General features: G+C 53.3%; 1 protein-coding gene across 1 annotated transcript in view; it reads left to right on the forward strand.

Annotated features, from left to right (window-relative positions):
- The first annotated feature begins 2,235 nt into the window (after positions 1 to 2,235).
- The window catches only part of Frmd4b (FERM domain containing 4B), a 124,942-nt gene continuing 109,134 nt past the window's right edge, over positions 2,236 to 18,043 (forward strand). The window contains exon 1 of the mRNA XM_027931898.2: positions 2,236 to 2,569. Coding sequence (XP_027787699.2) covers positions 2,408 to 2,569 — 162 coding nt within the window. The 5' untranslated portion in view covers positions 2,236 to 2,407. The remainder of the gene's footprint in view (positions 2,570 to 18,043) is intronic.

Consider the following 18,043-nt stretch of genomic DNA (forward strand, 5'->3'; position numbering starts at 1 on the left):
ATCCGAAAGCATCAAGACCTCGCTCGCTGGCTTAAGGAGTGTGTTCAAGGTGCCAGGGATCCTGAGGGGCAGGGACTGGAAATGAGGTGTGTCTCCCTTAGGTGACTTAGTGCCTAGCCACCATGTGCCACCTACATGACTCTCCAACTTTAGCATGAGTCAGAATCCCCCCTGAGGACAGGTCTAGCTCGGATCGCTGATCTCGTCCCCATGGTGCCTGACTCTGGGGTGGCCCCAATGCTTGTGTCCCTAGCAAGTTCCCGGGCAATGCTGGTGCTGCTGGACCCAGGATCATGTTCTAAGAACCCCTGTTGTCCCACGTCCCACAACTGGAAAATTTGTGCAAGGACTGGTGTGGTAATCATGAGTGGAAATAGCTGATGGAACTGACCGCTGACATTAGACCTACGCACAGATCACTGCCTGCCAAGGTGTTTGTAGAGCATCCCAGAGGATAGTGCCATGGGGCACAGGTAATTGACCTGTTGGAGGTGTTATTCTGGTATTCCCAAGGCTGCCTGACATTTCCGAGAACACAAACTGCATCATTAAGAGGGAAAAAAAAATCACACACACACACACACACACACACACACACACCCCACTACCACTCACTTTTACTAATAGGCCCCTTTTGAAATTCAGAAGTTTTCCATCAGCATGATGATGCTCCTTTTCCAAACTATACTTCACTTTTTTCTTTGCACTCAGTATAACCTCGTATATTCAGATTCTGTGTAAACACCACAATATTATCTTGGAAAATGCTGTCAGAATGCTAATACGTATGCGCACAGAGAAGAAATTTACTGCAAAGAAAGATCAGCAAATCTTGGAGCAGGCCTTGTGTCCTAATAACTAATCCAACAAAAAAAAAATGAAGTAGTTTTTTTTTCCTTTCTTTTTTACTTTGAAAGAGATGGCATTTAAAAGTGTTCTGATTACAGTTCCTTTGGAAACCACAGGCACTGTGAGGACAGATCTTGAGAACAGATTTTGTGTTCCTCGTCTGTGGACTGATTGAGTTTCGCCTGAATGAAGATTCCAACAGCACATTTGAAACCTGAAATAAAGCTGATTTGCTTGTGGATAGCCTGCTCTGCAGCCTCGCTGTCTAGCTAGGGAGAAAGGGAGCCTGAGTTTTCCATACTCTAGCAAAAATAAGGAAGGGGTGAAACCACCAGCTAAAGCCAGGCCACTCACCGTCCCACAGGTGGGTTTAGGAGAAAACCCCACCCCTCCCTCTGCCGCAGTGCTGTCCCTGTGAGAAATGGCATGGGATTATGGGGGACTGGAGTTTACAAACCTTCTGAAGGAAAACAGAGACTGGTGGTATGTGGGGTTCTTCTGAATCCCCTTTCCAAAGGCCTTAGGCAATATCCATTCCTGAGGGAGAACTTTAAAAAGTGATTGATTACCTGGTGACTTTGTTTTTTGGCTGAGTGGGAAATAAACTACCCATGGAGGTTTGTGATAGCCGCTGAAGCTACCTGTGTCCAGAGGCTGAGTTTTCTGGACACAAAACAAGAATCCTCTTAGGAGCAGCTGTTTTTCAGCAAATGACCTGCGGTTGTTATTTGAAACCCCCTTGTGTCCCTGTGTCCTTCTGCCCTGCCCAGACCTGCTGCACTGTTTCTCCAGGGTGTGAGGGAGCCCGCCCTCGGGCTGACACGCAGGTGGGCCTCTTCCCGGAGACCCTGGGGTTGGAGCGGAGGCCGGCCCTGGAGCGGGGGCCAGCTGTTGCTGCCGTCTTGATCTCCAGGCTCCCGCAGAACCAAGGAAACACTCGGGGATCCCCGGGGCCCAGGTCCACAGGGATGCTTCGGAGGATTCTCTCTCTCTCTCTCTCTCTCTCTCTCTCTCTCTCTCTCTCTCTCTCTCTCTCTCTCTCTCTCTCTCTCCTGCGTCTGTGGCCTCCGCGGAGGTGTTTACCGTGTGGAGGGGCGAGATGGCAGGCGGGGACCCCGCGGTGCAGGGGGGAGCTGCCCAGTCGTGCAGCGGCCGGCCCGGGGCGGGCGGGAGCGCCTGAGCTCCGTCCTGCAGCCCGGCCCAGGCCTCCTGCGGCCGCGCCCCGGGGGCGTGCCGGGGGCCGTCCTCGCTGGCCAGGGCGCCCGAGCCCCGGGGGCGGCCCTCCCGCCTGGCGGAGCTGAGCGCAGCCGGCTCGGCGCTGCGGGCGGGCGGGGCGCACGCGGGCGGCCGGTGCCAGCCGCGGCCGTTGGCTGGCCGGGGCCCAATCCCGGGGCCCAATCCCGGGGCCCAATCCCGGGGCCCAATCCCGGGGCCCAATCCCGGGGCCCAATCCCGGGGCATGCCGCCCGGAGCCGGCCGGGGCGCGCGCTGCAGACCAGCCGGGCGGCAGGCTTGACCCCGCTGCCCGCGGAGGTGGCGTCGGGACCCAACCCGGAGGATGGCCTCGGTGTTCATGTGCGGCGTGGAGGACCTGCTGCTCGCCGGCAGCCGCTTCGTGTGGAACCTGACGGTGACCACGCTGCGGAGGTGGTCCTCGGAGCGGCTGCGGGCTTGCCACCAGGTGCTGCGGACGTGGTGCGGGCTGCGCGACGTGTACCAGGTGAGCCGCGCGCAGGGCCCACCTGTGTGACTTCCTTCTCAACTCCCAGCCGGTGGCTGGCCATTGCGTCAAGTGCTCGGCCGCCGTGGGTGACCGCGTCTTCCTGGCCCTGCACGGGGGGCACCGGTGAGGCCCTCCAGCATTTGCACACGTGGGTTACAGCGGTGGAGTGGCCTCCAGGAAGGGACTTTGACATTCAGGGGACCCCTTCCTTTGCATCGCAGAGGGGTGCCTGGCCATTTTAGAATAGATGGCTTCACACTCTGTCCCAGGTCCCTTCCTGGGTTTGCTGGCCTCCTTTTGATTTTATCTCAGTTTTCCATCAGGCAACCCCAACTTGCAGGGCAGAGCCAGGAAAAGCTGGTTCTGAGCCTTTCCGGCCTTTGGAAGGAAGGACACCAAATGGTGAACAGTTTGTGGGAGGCTGGCAGGTGGGGACCGAGGGTGACCTGGCGGGTTTTGTGCTTGGCTGGGATCACTCCCTGTAACAGCACAGCCTCTTTCTCCTTCTGCTGGGTCCCATGCTGCAAGCAAAAAAAAAAAAAAATGCAGCAACTTTGTTCAACTAGGAGACCCTCCCTCCCTCTGCTCTGGAACTGCATCTTGGCTGGGTTGTTTTAAACAGTGATTTGTGGATTCAAAAGTGCTTTGTGTGCTTTGGTTGTTAGGGTTTCTGAGGCTAAGAGCCCAGTGTTGTTGAATTAGGAAGGTTGTACCTGGGTTTATGGGAGGGCAATACCCCATCTTCTTTCATGTGAGGTGGAAGGGCTCTGCTGCCCATTCTTGGGTTCCCCCACCCTGACCCCATTCCTCATACGGCTGGCATCTGTAGCTGGTTATATCGTGTCCCATCTGTGATGGAGCACTTGGTTTAGAGAAGCCACCGTGTTTCGTCCACCAGGCAGAATGAAAAGGCAGCCTCTGAGGTCAGCCAGTAGACGTCTAGAGGGTCCCTGACCCCCGGTCATCCTTGCCTAGACGTGAGGAACATTTTAATTTGTGCTTTCTCTTGCTTTCTGTAACCTGTCTCTGTTGTCGTGCGTTTTGACGTGGAATCCCAAAGCCACGCTGAGAACCGGGGCACGTGGGGGTTTGAGCGTATTAGGGAACTCTGGATAGATCCCAGCTGGCCACAGGTCAGACGCTCCCCTGGCTTTTGGAGCCAGAAGTGTGTCTGTCTTTCACGGTTTTTTTCCACTCTCTCTTGGGAAATCCCTGTTCAGTTTGGTTTAGAGGATAAGTGTCCCGCATGTAGTTTTGCTTTTTCTTTCTGATGTTGGGGAAATTTTCAAAAAGAAGACCCAAATAGTGTGGTCAACCAGACAGTCTCTGTGCCTCTCTCCCAGGGGATTCAGGGGATTTATGGCTTATCTCAAATGCTGTTACTGACCAATTCAAAAATGAAGGTTTCAGCAACCCCGGACCCTGTGAGTTCTTTATCAGTTTGGTCAATAATAATTTTAAGGCACAACTTCAGTTTGAAAGGTTAAGCTACCGAAATACACATTTTTCTCTTCTGTAAAATGAACACCCATGGAGTCAATATCTTCTTGTGATCAGAACATGCATTTACAATAACCAGGAGGGCTGGGGACATACCTCAGTTGGTAGAGAGCTTGCCTTGCATGCACAAAGCCCTGGGTTCAATCCCCAGCACCACAATAAATAAATAAAATAACAAGGACTTTTGTGAGTATTAAGTCACAAGTAGAAGAAAATGAGGCTCAGGTTTAAAGTTTCCTGGGTTTTTGGAGAAATAAGATTTTAAACACTTTTGGTTTTTTTTAGCCTTAGAACAATAGTGTTCTTAATGGCACAATATGCTTAAATCATTTGCAAAGAAAGATCCTTTTAAAGTTGAAATTTTTTAAATTTTCAAGGGGCTGGGGTTGTGGCTCCGTGGTAGAGCACCTGCCTGGCATGTGTGAGGCACCGGGTTCAATCCTCAGCATAAAAATAAAGAAGTAAGACAAAGGTATAGTGACCATATTCAACTAAAATAAAAATTGTTAATGCTTTTCAAATATCGAGCAAGAAAGTGGTGAACTGAATTGTCTAGAATGAAAAAGAAGGGAAGTGATTTCTCCCCTTGGCCTCTTATCTATTCCACAGTAGGTAGGTGAGGGCCCCCAGTCTCGGCCGGTGTGTGGCCATGGCCAAGTTAATCTCACTGAGGTTCCGTCTCCTCATCTCTGAAGTGGGGGATCAGTGGAGGTGATCACAGAGCTGGGTAAGAGAATTCCCTGACGTGCAGCGCATTCAGCACACAGCTTAGATCTTAGGAAGCACGCAATGCATGTTACCTGTTCTGTCGGATGTTCCAAATTATGATAATAGGAAACCCAACCTAACCCACAGAGTGAAAAGAAGTGACTTCACCCGGGCTAACATTCCAGTGGTGAAACCAAACTCAGGCCTGGTTCTGATCGGGGCACAATGCTGTCTGCAGAATTCATTCTGACCTGGTCCACTTCATGTGTGGGCTTTGTCCTCAGCTGGCTTCTGCCCTGAGGACAGCAGATAGTCACAGCATCTGCAGTCCTCAGACCACACACCAATATACCCAGAAAGAGAATTTTTCTCTGTATTCTTTTCTCTTATTTTCAGAGGACCTCACTAAGTTGCCTGAGGCTGGCCTCCAATTTGCAATCCTCCTGCCTCAGCCTTCCAAGCAGCTGGGATTACAGGCATGTGCCAGGGTGCCTCACTAGAAAGAGAACCTCCTATATCTCCCAACTATCAAAAGTCCTAGTTGATACTCTGGGTGTGCATGTGGGGCCTGTGCCCAGCTCTAATGCCAGGTACTAATTGGCACAGGGTGTCAGGTTGCAATTTAGAAATTCTTTTTTTTTTTTTGAGGGGGTACCAGAGATTGAACTCAGGGGCACTTAACCACTGAGCCACATCCCCAGCCCTGTTTTTACATTTTATTTAGATACAGGGTCTTGCTGAGTCGATTAGGGCCTCACTCCTGAGGCTGACTTTGAACCTTCGATCCTCCTGCCTCAGTCCTGAGCCACTGGGATTACAGGCATGCGCCACCACACCCGGCACAATTTAGGACTTCTTAATGGGAGGGATGTGGCCCAGAAGGAGCAAATCTCTGAGGGGTGGAGAACTCGGGGTGGCAATAAACTTCCTGCTTGAAGGTGTAGAGTGCAGACATATGGTGCATAAACCCAGCACAGTATATCTGTGGCATTCAAACGGGGAAGGGTCACCAGAAAACAAACAGTGTGTAAGACGTGCTCCTTAAGGGGTGATAGTGAAGGCAGTGGCTGGGAACAGTGGCTGGCACTGCCTGGCTTAGGCTGAAAGGAACAGGCCCATTTGGGCCCACCCAGGTCCCGTGTCCTCCAATAAGGAAGCAAGATGCCATCTGAAACTCAGCAGCTGCAATGTCCCTGCACTGTTAGAATCTCAAATCTAGCATTCTCTGCAGGGGGAAAAAAAAAATTTGTTTTTCAAGGTAAGTGCAAAAATTAGCACAGAAATAGCTTTCCTCGTATTCTGCCACGGTAATCCGAGGGTAAGGCATGGGGGCTCCCCGTGAGGACGCTGGTAACGCTCCCGTCCTTCTCTGGTAGACCTCAAGGGGAATTTTCCATGGCACTGCACAGCTTTTTGGCATGTGAACTGGAAACACCAGCAAGTTCCGTGTTTTACAGGAACTGCTTTTTTAAAAAAAAAAAAAAAATCGTCTTGTTGATTTTTAAAAAGGTGTCATTTTTCTTCCCATCTGAATGGTCTTGTTGAGAGAAGTCAGGGCAGGGAGACGCCCTTCCCTGGCACCCGCGGGCGGCCGAGGGGGGGTGTGCACACTGAGTGAAAGCGGATCTCCCGCCTGTTCATAAGAGTTCTGACCCCAGCATTATTGCCCGGCCAGCGAAGCCCGGGGAGGTGACACTTCTCTGGAATTGAACGCTTCCTCCGAGTGACTTCATTTGCCAACGCACCATGAATAATTAAGATGCCGGCTATACGGCCCTTCTATAGTGCAGGGCCGGATGGGAAACGGGCTCCCTTTACCAGAAACGCAGCCTGTGGGCCAAGGCTTGAGGTGGGCTCAAGGGGTGGTCCTGAGAACTCAACCTCTGAGCTCAAATCTGCAAAGCGACTCGCCCGCCACAGGCCTTCCCAGCTCATCTCCTCCCTGGATGGGTTGCATTATAGCAATTAATTAGGTCCAACCAACGAGGGACGCAGAAATGACAGGAGAATGCTGTTGAGAAAACAAGACCCACACCTCTCGGGTTTTCATTAAGTGTGGCGTGTCCTGACAAAGCCCTCTGTTTATTACTCGGGCTGGGTTTTTCCTCCTTCGCCCGCATGTCCCAAAGGTAGGATTTCTTGCAAACCCTGAATGGAGTCATTGCTGCCCAAAGGAGGCAACTTGAACAGAATCTGGGGGATTTAGTGACCAGAAGAGGCTGGGCCAGCTCCCCCGAGGCGGGCAGCCGGCAGCGGGGGCACAGCAGACAGTGTGGGAGGCAGAGAGTCTGCAGCTCCCTGGGAGCAAACTTGACCTTGAGCAAGTTGCTTCCCCTCTCCCGGCCTCGTTTCCTCCTGGGTAACAGGGTAGGGCCACCCTAGCTGCAGGGTGAGGTGGGGTGACAAATTCAGGAGGTAACGTAGATGACACTTAGCACTGTGCTGGTGCAAGCCAATGCTCCACAAAGATCACCCCTCACTGAAGTCCCAAAGGCTGAGCTCAGACCCGGTTCACCATACCAGGTAGCCAAGGGTACTGTTTTTATGAGCAAGATCACTTCTCTGGAAACCAAGTTCCCTTTTGACATGGCAGATGTTCCCATAGAGAGTCAGAGGGATTTCCCAAGGCAGCATGTGCAGGGTAGACCTGGGGTACTTGGGTTTGTTCCCCTCCATAGACCCATATCCTGTTCCAGTTCAGCCCATCTGGCCCTGGGGCTTCTGAGGAATCCTCTCTGGGTTCAAGATGACCTGTGACCTTTGAACTTTCCATCTCACCACTATGCTTGGGAAGGCCAGGTCCCAGAGGTCGACTGTCCACCAGCATGGAGTGATCTGGGGGCATCTCCAAGCCTATCATGGCGCTAGCTGCACCCTCCACAGGGAACTGGCCCACCGCCTGCTTTTGTAAATAAAGTTTTATTGGCACACACCCATGCCATTCACTTGCATGCCTGACTGCTTTCCGGCCTGCCAGGCAGAGGGCAGTGCTTGGGACTCAGGTACCTAGAGTTGAGTAGTTGATCCAAAACCGGACATTTTAACTCTGTCCCGTTAAGTAAATGTGTGCCAGTCCACGGAAGAAGAAGAAAAAAAAAATACAATGTGGGTGGAGAAGGTTACAGGAAGAAAAAGTCCCCAGTCCATCCTAGATAAGCAGAGCTTCAAAGAATCTAGAACTTTCTCATCCAAAGCCCAGCCACTAGGAAATCAGGAAATATACTCAAGTGCTCAGCTTGCTTTCACTCAGTCCTCCTAGTGCCGGGGGATGATTGGCGTTATGGGTGGGTCCCTTCACTTGTTTATCCACAGCCATAACCAGGAGCAGCAGCACTCTGGGGGCGGTGATAGGCAGGTTCTGTGGAAGCTGGGGAGAGACTGAACGTGGCGGACAGCGAAGAGCACAAGTCCTCCGTCAGAGCTGGTCACATGGCCCCACCACAGGGCCAGACAGGAGGAGAGCTGGGCAGACTGGGCTCCTTGGGAGCAGCCCGGAAGTGGGTGAGCAAGCAGGAAGCTGAGGAGCAGCCCCCGGGCAGGGGTCGGAAGGCCTGGGACTGGGCACAGGGGGCCCTTGGGCTACTGCTCACGTCATCCAAGGTCACAGCTGGCCTCCAGGCACTAAGGACAGAGATGTCCTAAGTTGGAACAAGAGGGCTGGCCTTCCCCATCCCCTCAGCCCATCATTAGAGGTGGGGTGATCTACAGGGGGACCGTGTGGGAGGCTGGCCTTCCCCTATCCCCTCGGCCCATCATTAGAGGTGGGGTGATCTACAGGGGGACCGTGTGGGAGGCTGGCCTTCCCCTATCCCCTCGGCCCATCATTGGAGGTGGGGTGATCTACAGGGGGACCGAGGAGGAGGTTGGCCTTCCCCTAGCCCCTCAGCCCATTGTGGGATGTGGCCACTCTTGAGAGGGGGTCCTCGGAGGTGGCAGCTGTCTTTAGAGAGGGCAGTGCCTGGGGGGCCTGAGCACTGTGAGCCCAGAGCTCTCCCAACAGCTGGGCACCACATCGCAGCGTGTTCCACGGATGCCAACCCAGGTGCTGGGCTGAGGCCAGAACCAGGTCACGGCCAGCGGGTCGGGAGGGGCGAGTGAGAGAGCAGGAGGGAGGGTGCAGAGTTTGGCTGTTAAATTCAGGCAGGTGACCCTGAGAGCCGTCCCCTGGCTGGGTCCTACACCCTGCTGAGGAGGTCCAGTGGCCTTGCCCTCAACCATGGGTGCTGAGTGACCCGCAGGACAGAAAGTGGCTGATCCCCGGGGTAAGGGTCCAGCTCTCACTGGGGAAATTCCTCTTCCACTCTTCCTGGCCAGTGAAGGCCGGGCCTTTACAGCAGGAGCTGAGAGGCTGGGTTCCTTCTCAAACCCCCCAAAATGGTACCATCTTGGTGTTTAGCCCACCACTTGACATGACTACGGTGTCATTTAGGGACCCTCAGACCCTGCTCAGGGTCTTTGACAAGTGTGCAGATCTTCGTTGGGCAGCTTGGAAAATGTCAGGTTTTCCAAGTATGGATGGACGGATGGGTGAACCGAGGGATGGGTGTTAGTGTGGGTAGGTGCTAAGTGGGTGGATGGATGGATGGATGGATGATAGGGTAGGTGGATGGAAAAGACTCAATGAGCGTCCACGGGAAATTACACGCCTGCTATGTGTGTGTTCACGCGTGACCCTGTGGTCATCCTTGAAGTGCACTTACGTGAGAGAGGCTGGTGAAGACGCTGCGTTGAATAGGCCCATTTTCTCCTAATGCTCTGACTGTTTTCAGCTTTTGAACTTCGTGTTTAGGGGAAGCTTTTTGCTTAAATAGCTGTCTTGCTTTTGCTTGTGTGGACCCCTGCCGTCTGACCTCCACTGGTGGTTACTGATGGCCAAGCGGCCCCGTGGGCTGGGCCCTGCACCTGGCTGTGCGTGTACAGGATTAAGAACACGTTCAGGGATCCTGTCGACATGCAAAACAACAAATGATGAGCTCCCAGCTCCCAGGGTTAAGTCCTTGCTAATATTTTGCCATTTTTGCTGGGGGTAGTTTCTTATAATATAAAGACATGGTGTAGAATATTAGAAACCTCCCGGGTACCTCCTCCCTCTTCCTTTGAACTCATCCCTTTCCATCCCAGGCATGTTTTGTAATCACCTATTTTATAAGCACATCTGCTTTTGTCTATAAGCAATGACACCAGTTTGTGCATCTGTAAAATTGTGTGTGTGTGAGGGTGAGTCTGCTTCCTGATTTGTCTCTCCAGTTGTGGGGTTCGTCTCTAAATTCGTTCTAACCCCCGTATTCCACTGTAAGAATAAACCAAGCTCTCACGGATGGGTGTTCAGATTGCCCCAGGTTTTCAATGTCCGTAAGGACGGTAGTGAAGACTCGTATGCTTATCTCCTTGTACGTATGAGGCAAGAGTTTCTCTGTCATAGGAATTAGGGAGAGTTGCAGGGTTTTTGACTTTATTGTTATTATTGGATGTTGTGCCTTCTCTTTTCCCTGTCAAGATGCTATCTCACACCGCATCCTGTTGGTTAGTGGACGTATCAGCTGATACGCCGCCCGCCCCCACCCCCTCCCGGGGCTGGAATATGACTGGCCAAGCCACACTCAGCCTCTGCCCACCAACCTGCTTTATTAGTTAAAAGCTACATAGTATATAAAGATCAAATCCTATCAGTTATCCTCTTATTCATTCACTCAACTGATATTGGGAAAAACAGCCCAGTGCTTCAAAACGAAATCTAAAACTCACACTTTGAGAGTTCAGACCTTAACTTTTGTTAGCCAAGTGAGTTCTCTGAAAAGTAGGTTGTTTTCTGTAAAATGTGAACAATCATTGTACCTACCTTGAGAGTTTTTTTCTGAGATCATTATAAAAATTAAATGTACCAAACTTTAGAAGCACTGAAACAGTGTGTTAAATGTATGTATGTATGGATGGATGGAGAGATAGACAGAGAGTGATGGAAGGATGGATGGATGGATGCTTGGTTGGATAAATAGTATGTTGGTGGATGGATGGACAGATGGGTGACAGGGTGAATAGATGCTAGGTGGGCGGATGGATGGGAGGTAGGGTGGGTGGATGATAGGTGGGGATATAGATGAATGGATGCTTGCTGGGGTAGATAGTAGGTGGGTGGATGGATGGATAGATGGACAGATGGATGGGTGGTAGGTTGAGTAGATGCTAGGTGGGTGGATTGATGTATGGATGGATGGGTGAACCAAGGGATGGATGTTAGTGTGGGTAGGTGCTAGGTGGGTGGATGGATGGATGAGTGGTGGATGGGTGGACTCTTGGTTGGGTAGATGGATGGTAGGGTGGGTAGATGATAGGTGGGTGTTTGGATGGATGGATGGATGGGTGGATGGATGGATGATAGGGTAGGTGGATGGATGGATGCTTGGTTAGATAGATAGGTGGATGGATGATATAGGGTGGGTAGATGATAGGTGGGTGGATGGATGGATGAGTGGTGGATGGATGGATTCTTGGTTGGGTAGATGGATGGGAGGGTGGGTAGATGATAGGTGGGTGTGTGGATGGATGGATGGATGGACGGACAGATGGATGAACGGATGTTTACACAGATGCCTGTCCAATAATTATCTTTGTGAATGCATCATTCTCAACTCCTTATGCACATGAACCTTTAGAGTGTCTAAAGTCTGCAGGAGACTTGGTTCCTCCTTTCTCCTAGGTGAAGAATCGTGTCCAGTGGTCTTGGTGGACACCAGCCCTACAGCTGCAGTCATCTTGGTCTGTATGACAGTATAGTGCTTCTTCACATCTAGTTGCTTTATTTCTGACTCCTCCAAAGGAGGCTTTCCCCCTCCCTTCCCGCCAGCCCTGGATTCTTGCTCAGGGACCAGATTCTCAGTTCTCTCTCCCGCCGGCCCCAGCACCCCGGTGCCCCCTCTGTCTCCTCTCTGTGAGCTGTCCCTGTGATGACCCTAGATGGGCAGCTGCTGAGATAGTTACCATAGGCCCTGGGTCAAGCCTAGGGGGCGAAGCCAGCGAATGTTTTTACAGAAATTGGTTCGCCTGATTATGATGTGGTCATCTGCTTATTATCTGAGAGAGAGAGGGGCTCTTGCAGAGCGGGGAGGCTGAATGGGCTCGTCAGCCAGGTTGGAACCAGGTCTCGTTGCCCGTTGTCTGGGTGCTGTTTGACCACGCTACTTGTCCTGGGAGCCTGTGATTCATTCTGTTTTGTTGCCAACACAAAAGGTAAAATAAAACCTATGGTTTATGTTTGGCAGAAGGGTTATACAGAACATGGATAGGAGAATAGTATCTTTTCAAATGTAAAAACTTAGACCCCTGGCGCAAAATTGATCCTAAGGCCAAAGCTGATCCCACTAATGTGCAAACTCTGAGCACTGTTTAAGCCTAAAGTTTTTTACTTCATAGCTGAGTGACATGGGCCAGTTGCTTGACCTCTCTGTGCCTCGTTTTCTTGGGCACAAAATGGGGATTTAACATCAGCAGCCTCCTGGGGTTGTTGAAGGGACCAACAAGGTCATGTGAATGTACATCTTAAAAGGGTGCTTGGCTCACCAAAGGCCTTTTAATAAAATGTTAGCTAGATTTATTTTTACTTAATGAACATTTTTCTAGGTGCCAGACACAGTGCTAAGTAGTTTATGGACCATTATTTAATTCTCTGAACAATGACATGAAATAGCTATAATGGGCCCCATTTGAAAGATGCAGAAACTTTTCTGTAGGGAAGGGGGCTGATGAGACGCTGCTCTATTTCTTTAAAAGATGACGAAGCCTTTGGTAAAGAAGTTCATGTCTTATTACAAACAACCAAGCATCCCCCAGCCCCTGGTGGCCAGGTCCGTCCTCTCCTCCTCCACCTGCTGACCCCTGATTTCTTAGCTGGATCGTTGCCGTAGCTGTGAAGTGGGCTGCTGATGCCGTCTCCCCGGAGTCTTTCTCAGGCTGCACGGCACGGTCCTGGATCAGAGGCTCTGCCCCTGGCCTCTGGGGTGTCCTCTGCCTCCCCCCACCTCCTGCTGGTCTCTTTTCAGAAGCCACTCAACCAAAGGCGACCCCTGCCCATCCTCTTAGCCGCTGTATTTTCAGCTATAACCTTATCTTTGCTGATGTGCGGATTGGTTTCTCCCAGGCCAGAATATTAGCGGAGGGGTGTGGGGACCCCACTGTGGGTCACCAGGCCTGGGGCCTGGTAGGAGCTCCTGTAGGCTGGTCGCACAAATGACCCAACGTGTCCACTTTCCATTTTAAGAAACACGCTCTGGTCAGTCTAGGGCATGCGTGGGAGGGGTGAGGCAGACGGGAGGCGGATTCTGGTGCCAGCAGAGACCGCGGGGCCTGGGAGAGGGCAGTGCCTGGCTCAGAGGCCGCTGAGCTTTTGAGGGAGCCAGACGGCAGCATCCGTGGGACTCTGCCCAGAGGGGACGTTCGCGTCTTGTAAAGTTTTGGAAACTTTGTACAGGAAAAGGCGGAGCCCATCAAAATAGATGTCTGCATGTGGGTTGATGCTTTTTCGAGGTAGAAAATAGCCCCAGGTCAGGGTAAGGCGGTTGAGAACACCCGTGCTCGGCCTCTCTGGGCTGCGCTCACCGGGGAAGCAGCATTTTTAGATGGCAGAGTGGAAAAATTCAAGTTTGTAGAAAGGGGCTCTCGAGGACCCCAGGTTTTGTGGCCTTCTGGCTGCAGGAACCCGCCGTGCCCAGCCCCGGGCGGGGAGGTTGGCCGTTTCTGCTGCCCTGTAAGCTGTGAACGTCAAGTGACTGCTATTTCCTGGCCCAGCCCTGCGGCCGGCTCGGGAAGGTGCCCTGGGTGTCCTGACCAGGATCGACGGACATTTCAGAGCGTTTCTTTCTTCTCGTGGCAGTTTGGGACGTCAGGTGGGCATCGTGTATCATTTGGACCTTGTCTCAGGTCTTTCCCACCCTCACAGGACAGGAGGACCCTTTGGGATTCTTAGGAGCAAAAGCCAAAACCAACCCTCTTTTCTTCTGGTCTCGAGGAGTGTTTAATGAACAGCCGCTCCCCCCCACCTGGCTCTCTGGCTGCATGCGCACTCTGTAAATCCTGCCAGCACAGGCAATATCAAGAGCGTTTGTGTCTCATCCTCATCCTCCAATAATGCAAGAGTCCCCAGAACACAACGTAGTACTAGTCCCACGTGGTTCCCGAAGAGAAAAACGATGCACTTTTATCAAACAGGCGGGTGCCAGTGTAAATCGCATGAAGACAGTCTGGCCCCGGGCAGGAAGCATCCCAACTGTCAGCCCGGGCTCCTCTTCCAGGGCCTCTTTCTTCCCTAGGATTTTTATAAATTACGCTTTCTGGGTACGGGTGCCAGACAGAGCTCCAGCCAAGCTCATCCAACTTTGCTTTCGACTCCTTATGAAAATGAATTTTGTTCTCGGTGAATGTGTTTTTCCCTTACTTCACTGCAGAAGCCAACTCCATTAAAAAAAAAAAAAAAAATCGAGCATCAGTTCCAGAGTCTGAACAGGGCCCTTTATTCACCAGCCAGTGACGTCCTTTACGTGTTTTTTCAGGTTACAAATAGAGCCCACGTCGGCTCCACCTTGGTACGGACAGAGTGTGTCTCGGATAAAACACACACACGCAAGGGTGTTTGTCTTCCTGTTCTCTCTTCTCCTGCGGTTTCGGTATTTTTTTTTTTTCTCCAAGCTGAGTCACTCCTGTTCAAATGTAAATCCCATGGATGTCACGTATGAACATAGGAGTGAAGCCTGAAGGCCTGTATTGGGAGTCTGAGGTTCTTCCAGAAAGCCACGTTCGCTAAGCACGGCTCCCTTTCCCGCCTTCTGCACCACTCCTACATTTACAGGGCGACTCTGAAGTCACGGGTCAGTTTACCAATAGCATGAGAAGACTCCACGGTACGTGTAAGCTCTAGAAAAATGGCGGATTTTGATGAAGCTCGGCGGGTGTAAAAGTGGGTGAATGGCTTCGTCCATGTCCGTCAGTTAAAAAGACCAAGAGGAAGAGGGGGAGAGGAGGACCCAGGAGGGAGCAGAGAGCGGCAGGTGCTGGGGCTCCGGCCCTGGTTGGCCGCACACTGTCTGGACCTCAGCAGCCGCTGGTGGCCGAGGCTCGGGGATGTTAGGTGGGAAGCCCTGCAGCCGCTCTCTCAAAATGCAGTGGTGTCCAGGGACAAGGCGGTGGCCCTGGGTGGCTTGAGGGGAGAGAGGAAGCCAGGGGCTCTTCTCAGTGCACGTGTCGAATGCATGGCTTCCAGGATCGACAGCTCTGTTTCCCTTAAGTGCTGGGCACACACCCTGCCGCCGCTCAGGACATTGGGGTCTGTGTGCCTCTGTCCCCGAGCCCCATCCCTTACTGGCTGCGTGATCAGGGAGGGCCACCCAGTGCCCCTGTGCCTCAGCTTCTCACCTACAAAATGCCATGTGATTCTGGAAGCACTGTCATCGGGTTGCAAGGGCAGACACCAGGATGCTTTACAGTGACTTGGATCGTGACAACAGCTCAGGAGAGAGTGGCTGAGGGAGGGGTCCTGGGCACCAGGGAGGCGAGGGGCAGGACGCACCTGCTGGGCTGGGGCCCTGCCTCCCCCCACCTCGACCGAGCCGGGCAGTAAGAAGGAGCCTGCTGCCCTGCCCCTGCCATCCCAGCGACTCGGGAGCCTGCAGCAGGAGGTCGCAGGTCCAGGGCCAGCCTGGGCCACAGTGAAGTGCGGTTTATTTGCAAGGAGAGAGAAGAGGAAGAGTGGACGGAAAGGGGGCCCGTAGGTGACCAGGGACCGCGGAGAACTAGGAACCAGTCGCCAAGCGTGAACTTCCCCTCCCTTTGGATCGTGGTTCCAACAAACTGGAAAGAGAGACATTAGTCCGACAGTTGGAAACCGGAACTCCGGCCGGAAGCCTGAAGATACTAAGGAATGATGGTCACTTTTCTTCCTTTGGCTTACTTGGGGCTATGTTTCAAACAGGGACCGGATCTTTTATACTGAGATATTTACCAGTGAAATTATTGGAAGCCTCACACCTGCTTCAGGACTAACCCAGCAGGACAAAAGGCAGGTGGGACGACGGACGGAGCCACGGAATCAGCCCCGTGAAGGTGGCTGCGCAGTGGTCATCGCCCTGGCCGCTCACTTGCTGTGTGTGCTTCCAATTTTCCGTCATAAAATCGTGCAATTTCGTTACTAAAGGAATGCCAAGGGAAAGAGAGATGGGAAATGAAGCAAAACAGAAAACCGGATTCCAATACAGACAAGAAGGAAATCTGACAGGGCGCCCACGTGTGGGCCTGGACGCCCTTCTCCTTGTCTGCCACGCTGCGAGGACAGACGCGGGGAGACTGGCGGCTCTGGGTTCCAGTCCTGCTCTGTCCCCCGAAAGGCTCTGGGTCCTGGCTTCTCTGAGCCTCAGCGCCTCGTGTGAAACAGGGAATTCAGAAACGAACCCCAAAGGCTTTTTGTCTTTATCCGGCCAAACACAGGGACGAGATTAGGTCTGAAGTCCGCGTCCACCTCCCCACGGTTCACGCCTGGGAAACAGAGCACGCCCCTCCCTCCGCCTCCACCCCCTGGGTTTCCACTTGTGGTCGAGCAACCCAGAGTGTCCCCCGTCCACCCCGCACAGGGAACTCCCCGTCCTCCTGTGCGAGGGGAGCATGAGTGACGGACTTTTCCGTGGGCTGTTTTTCCTGGACGTGGTGTACCCGGCGGCCGCTGAGCCACGGGATCTCAGGGAGACCTTGAGTGAACACGTCCCGATCCGTCCCCCCCATCTCTGGTGGATGGGGTGGGAGCTCTCTGTATTTGGTGATTTTCCTTTGAAACAGAAGTTCCACTCCTTCCAAACAGCAGTTGTGAGCTTCCCAGGTGCCGTGCTGGATGGGGCCCTGGACGGGGCCTCGAGGGTCCTGAGCTCAGCTGGGCACCTCCTGGACCTGGCTCCTTCACCTCTGGCCTGTGCCCAGTTCCCGGCGGTGGGCACCTGTGCCTCCATGACCCACTCGATCTGCTCCCTAGGCCTTGCCCTCATCTGAAGTTGTCTCGTGGGAAACTTTATTTTTTTTCTCTCTTGGTCCCCTCTCAGTCTCTCTCCTGCTTACCACTGAGTCCCCACCATGGAGCCCAGTGCCCCGTGGGGCCAGCCACATGGTTTGCAGGGTCCCATGCAAAGTGAAAATGGGGGGCTCCTTGTCCTAAACTGGTAAGAACGGTAACAAGACAGCAGAGCGCTTAATCAAGCACCCAAGACCCCTCTGAGCCTGTGCCCCAGGATGCAGACACCCCGAGAGACCGTTGTCGGAGGGAAGGCCAATCTAAGAAAAGGCACCAGGTGTCCACGGAGCCCGGACATGGATGGATGAAAGGAACGGAAGCCAGGGGTGTGAGGAGGGGAAGCCCCGCTCCCAGGGGCAGAGCCGAGGTCATGGTCACAGACACAGTGACCACCGCCCTTGGGGACCCAGGTCCAGGCTGTAAGCGGTTCTGGGTGGAAACGCGATGTTTGCATCTTGGACGTCCCTGCGGGCAGCTGCGTGTGTTTGAACTGGACCAGGTGGGCTTTGGGGGCAGGTAGAGGAGGGCGGCTGGGGAGGGGAGGTCCCTGTGCAGACCTCACCGGGCTTAGGAGGTGACCTCCGGTCCTAAGCTCTTCCTGTTAGGGGACGGGGGACGGCTCAGAGCTGGGTAGGGCCCCTGGTTCTGGGGAGCCGCAGCTTGTGACCCAGGTTGGACTCACAGTGTCTGGCCTCCGCTTGGCAGGAAGTAACCGTGACAGAAGGGACAACCGTTTGGTGACGAATGCAAAGCTCGCAAAGAGCCCTGGGACTGTCCTCCCACACCTTGGGCCCCTGTGTGTGCGGTTCCCCACCCTGGGATACAGTTTCCTCATCCCCGACCAGAGCAAGAAGGGCCCTGGAGAGTCACCAGAGCCCAAGTCCAGCCCACAGGCCGCCATCTCCCACGTCCGCAGTCCACAGTCACCGTCCACACCCGCTCACGCCCACTGGAGGGGCCCTGCATGGCTTCAGGGTTTACCCCCAGGGTTCACGAGCCGGAAACCCGATCTGCACAGCCAGTGGTGTTGGAGATGAGTGGGATGGGAGGGTCCCCAGGATGGCATTAGTGGCAGGAGACCACACTGGGACCGTCACTCTGTCTCACCACGTGAGGCCTCCGCCTCGTTATGATGCAGCCTCACCAGGTGCAGTGCCAGGCTCTTGGACTTGATTCTCTATGACATAAACCTTTACTCTTTATAAATCACCTGGTCCCTGGTG

Source organism: Marmota flaviventris, chromosome 20 (assembly GCF_047511675.1).
Source record: "Marmota flaviventris isolate mMarFla1 chromosome 20, mMarFla1.hap1, whole genome shotgun sequence".
In the NCBI taxonomy this organism is placed as follows: domain Eukaryota; kingdom Metazoa; phylum Chordata; class Mammalia; order Rodentia; family Sciuridae; genus Marmota; species Marmota flaviventris.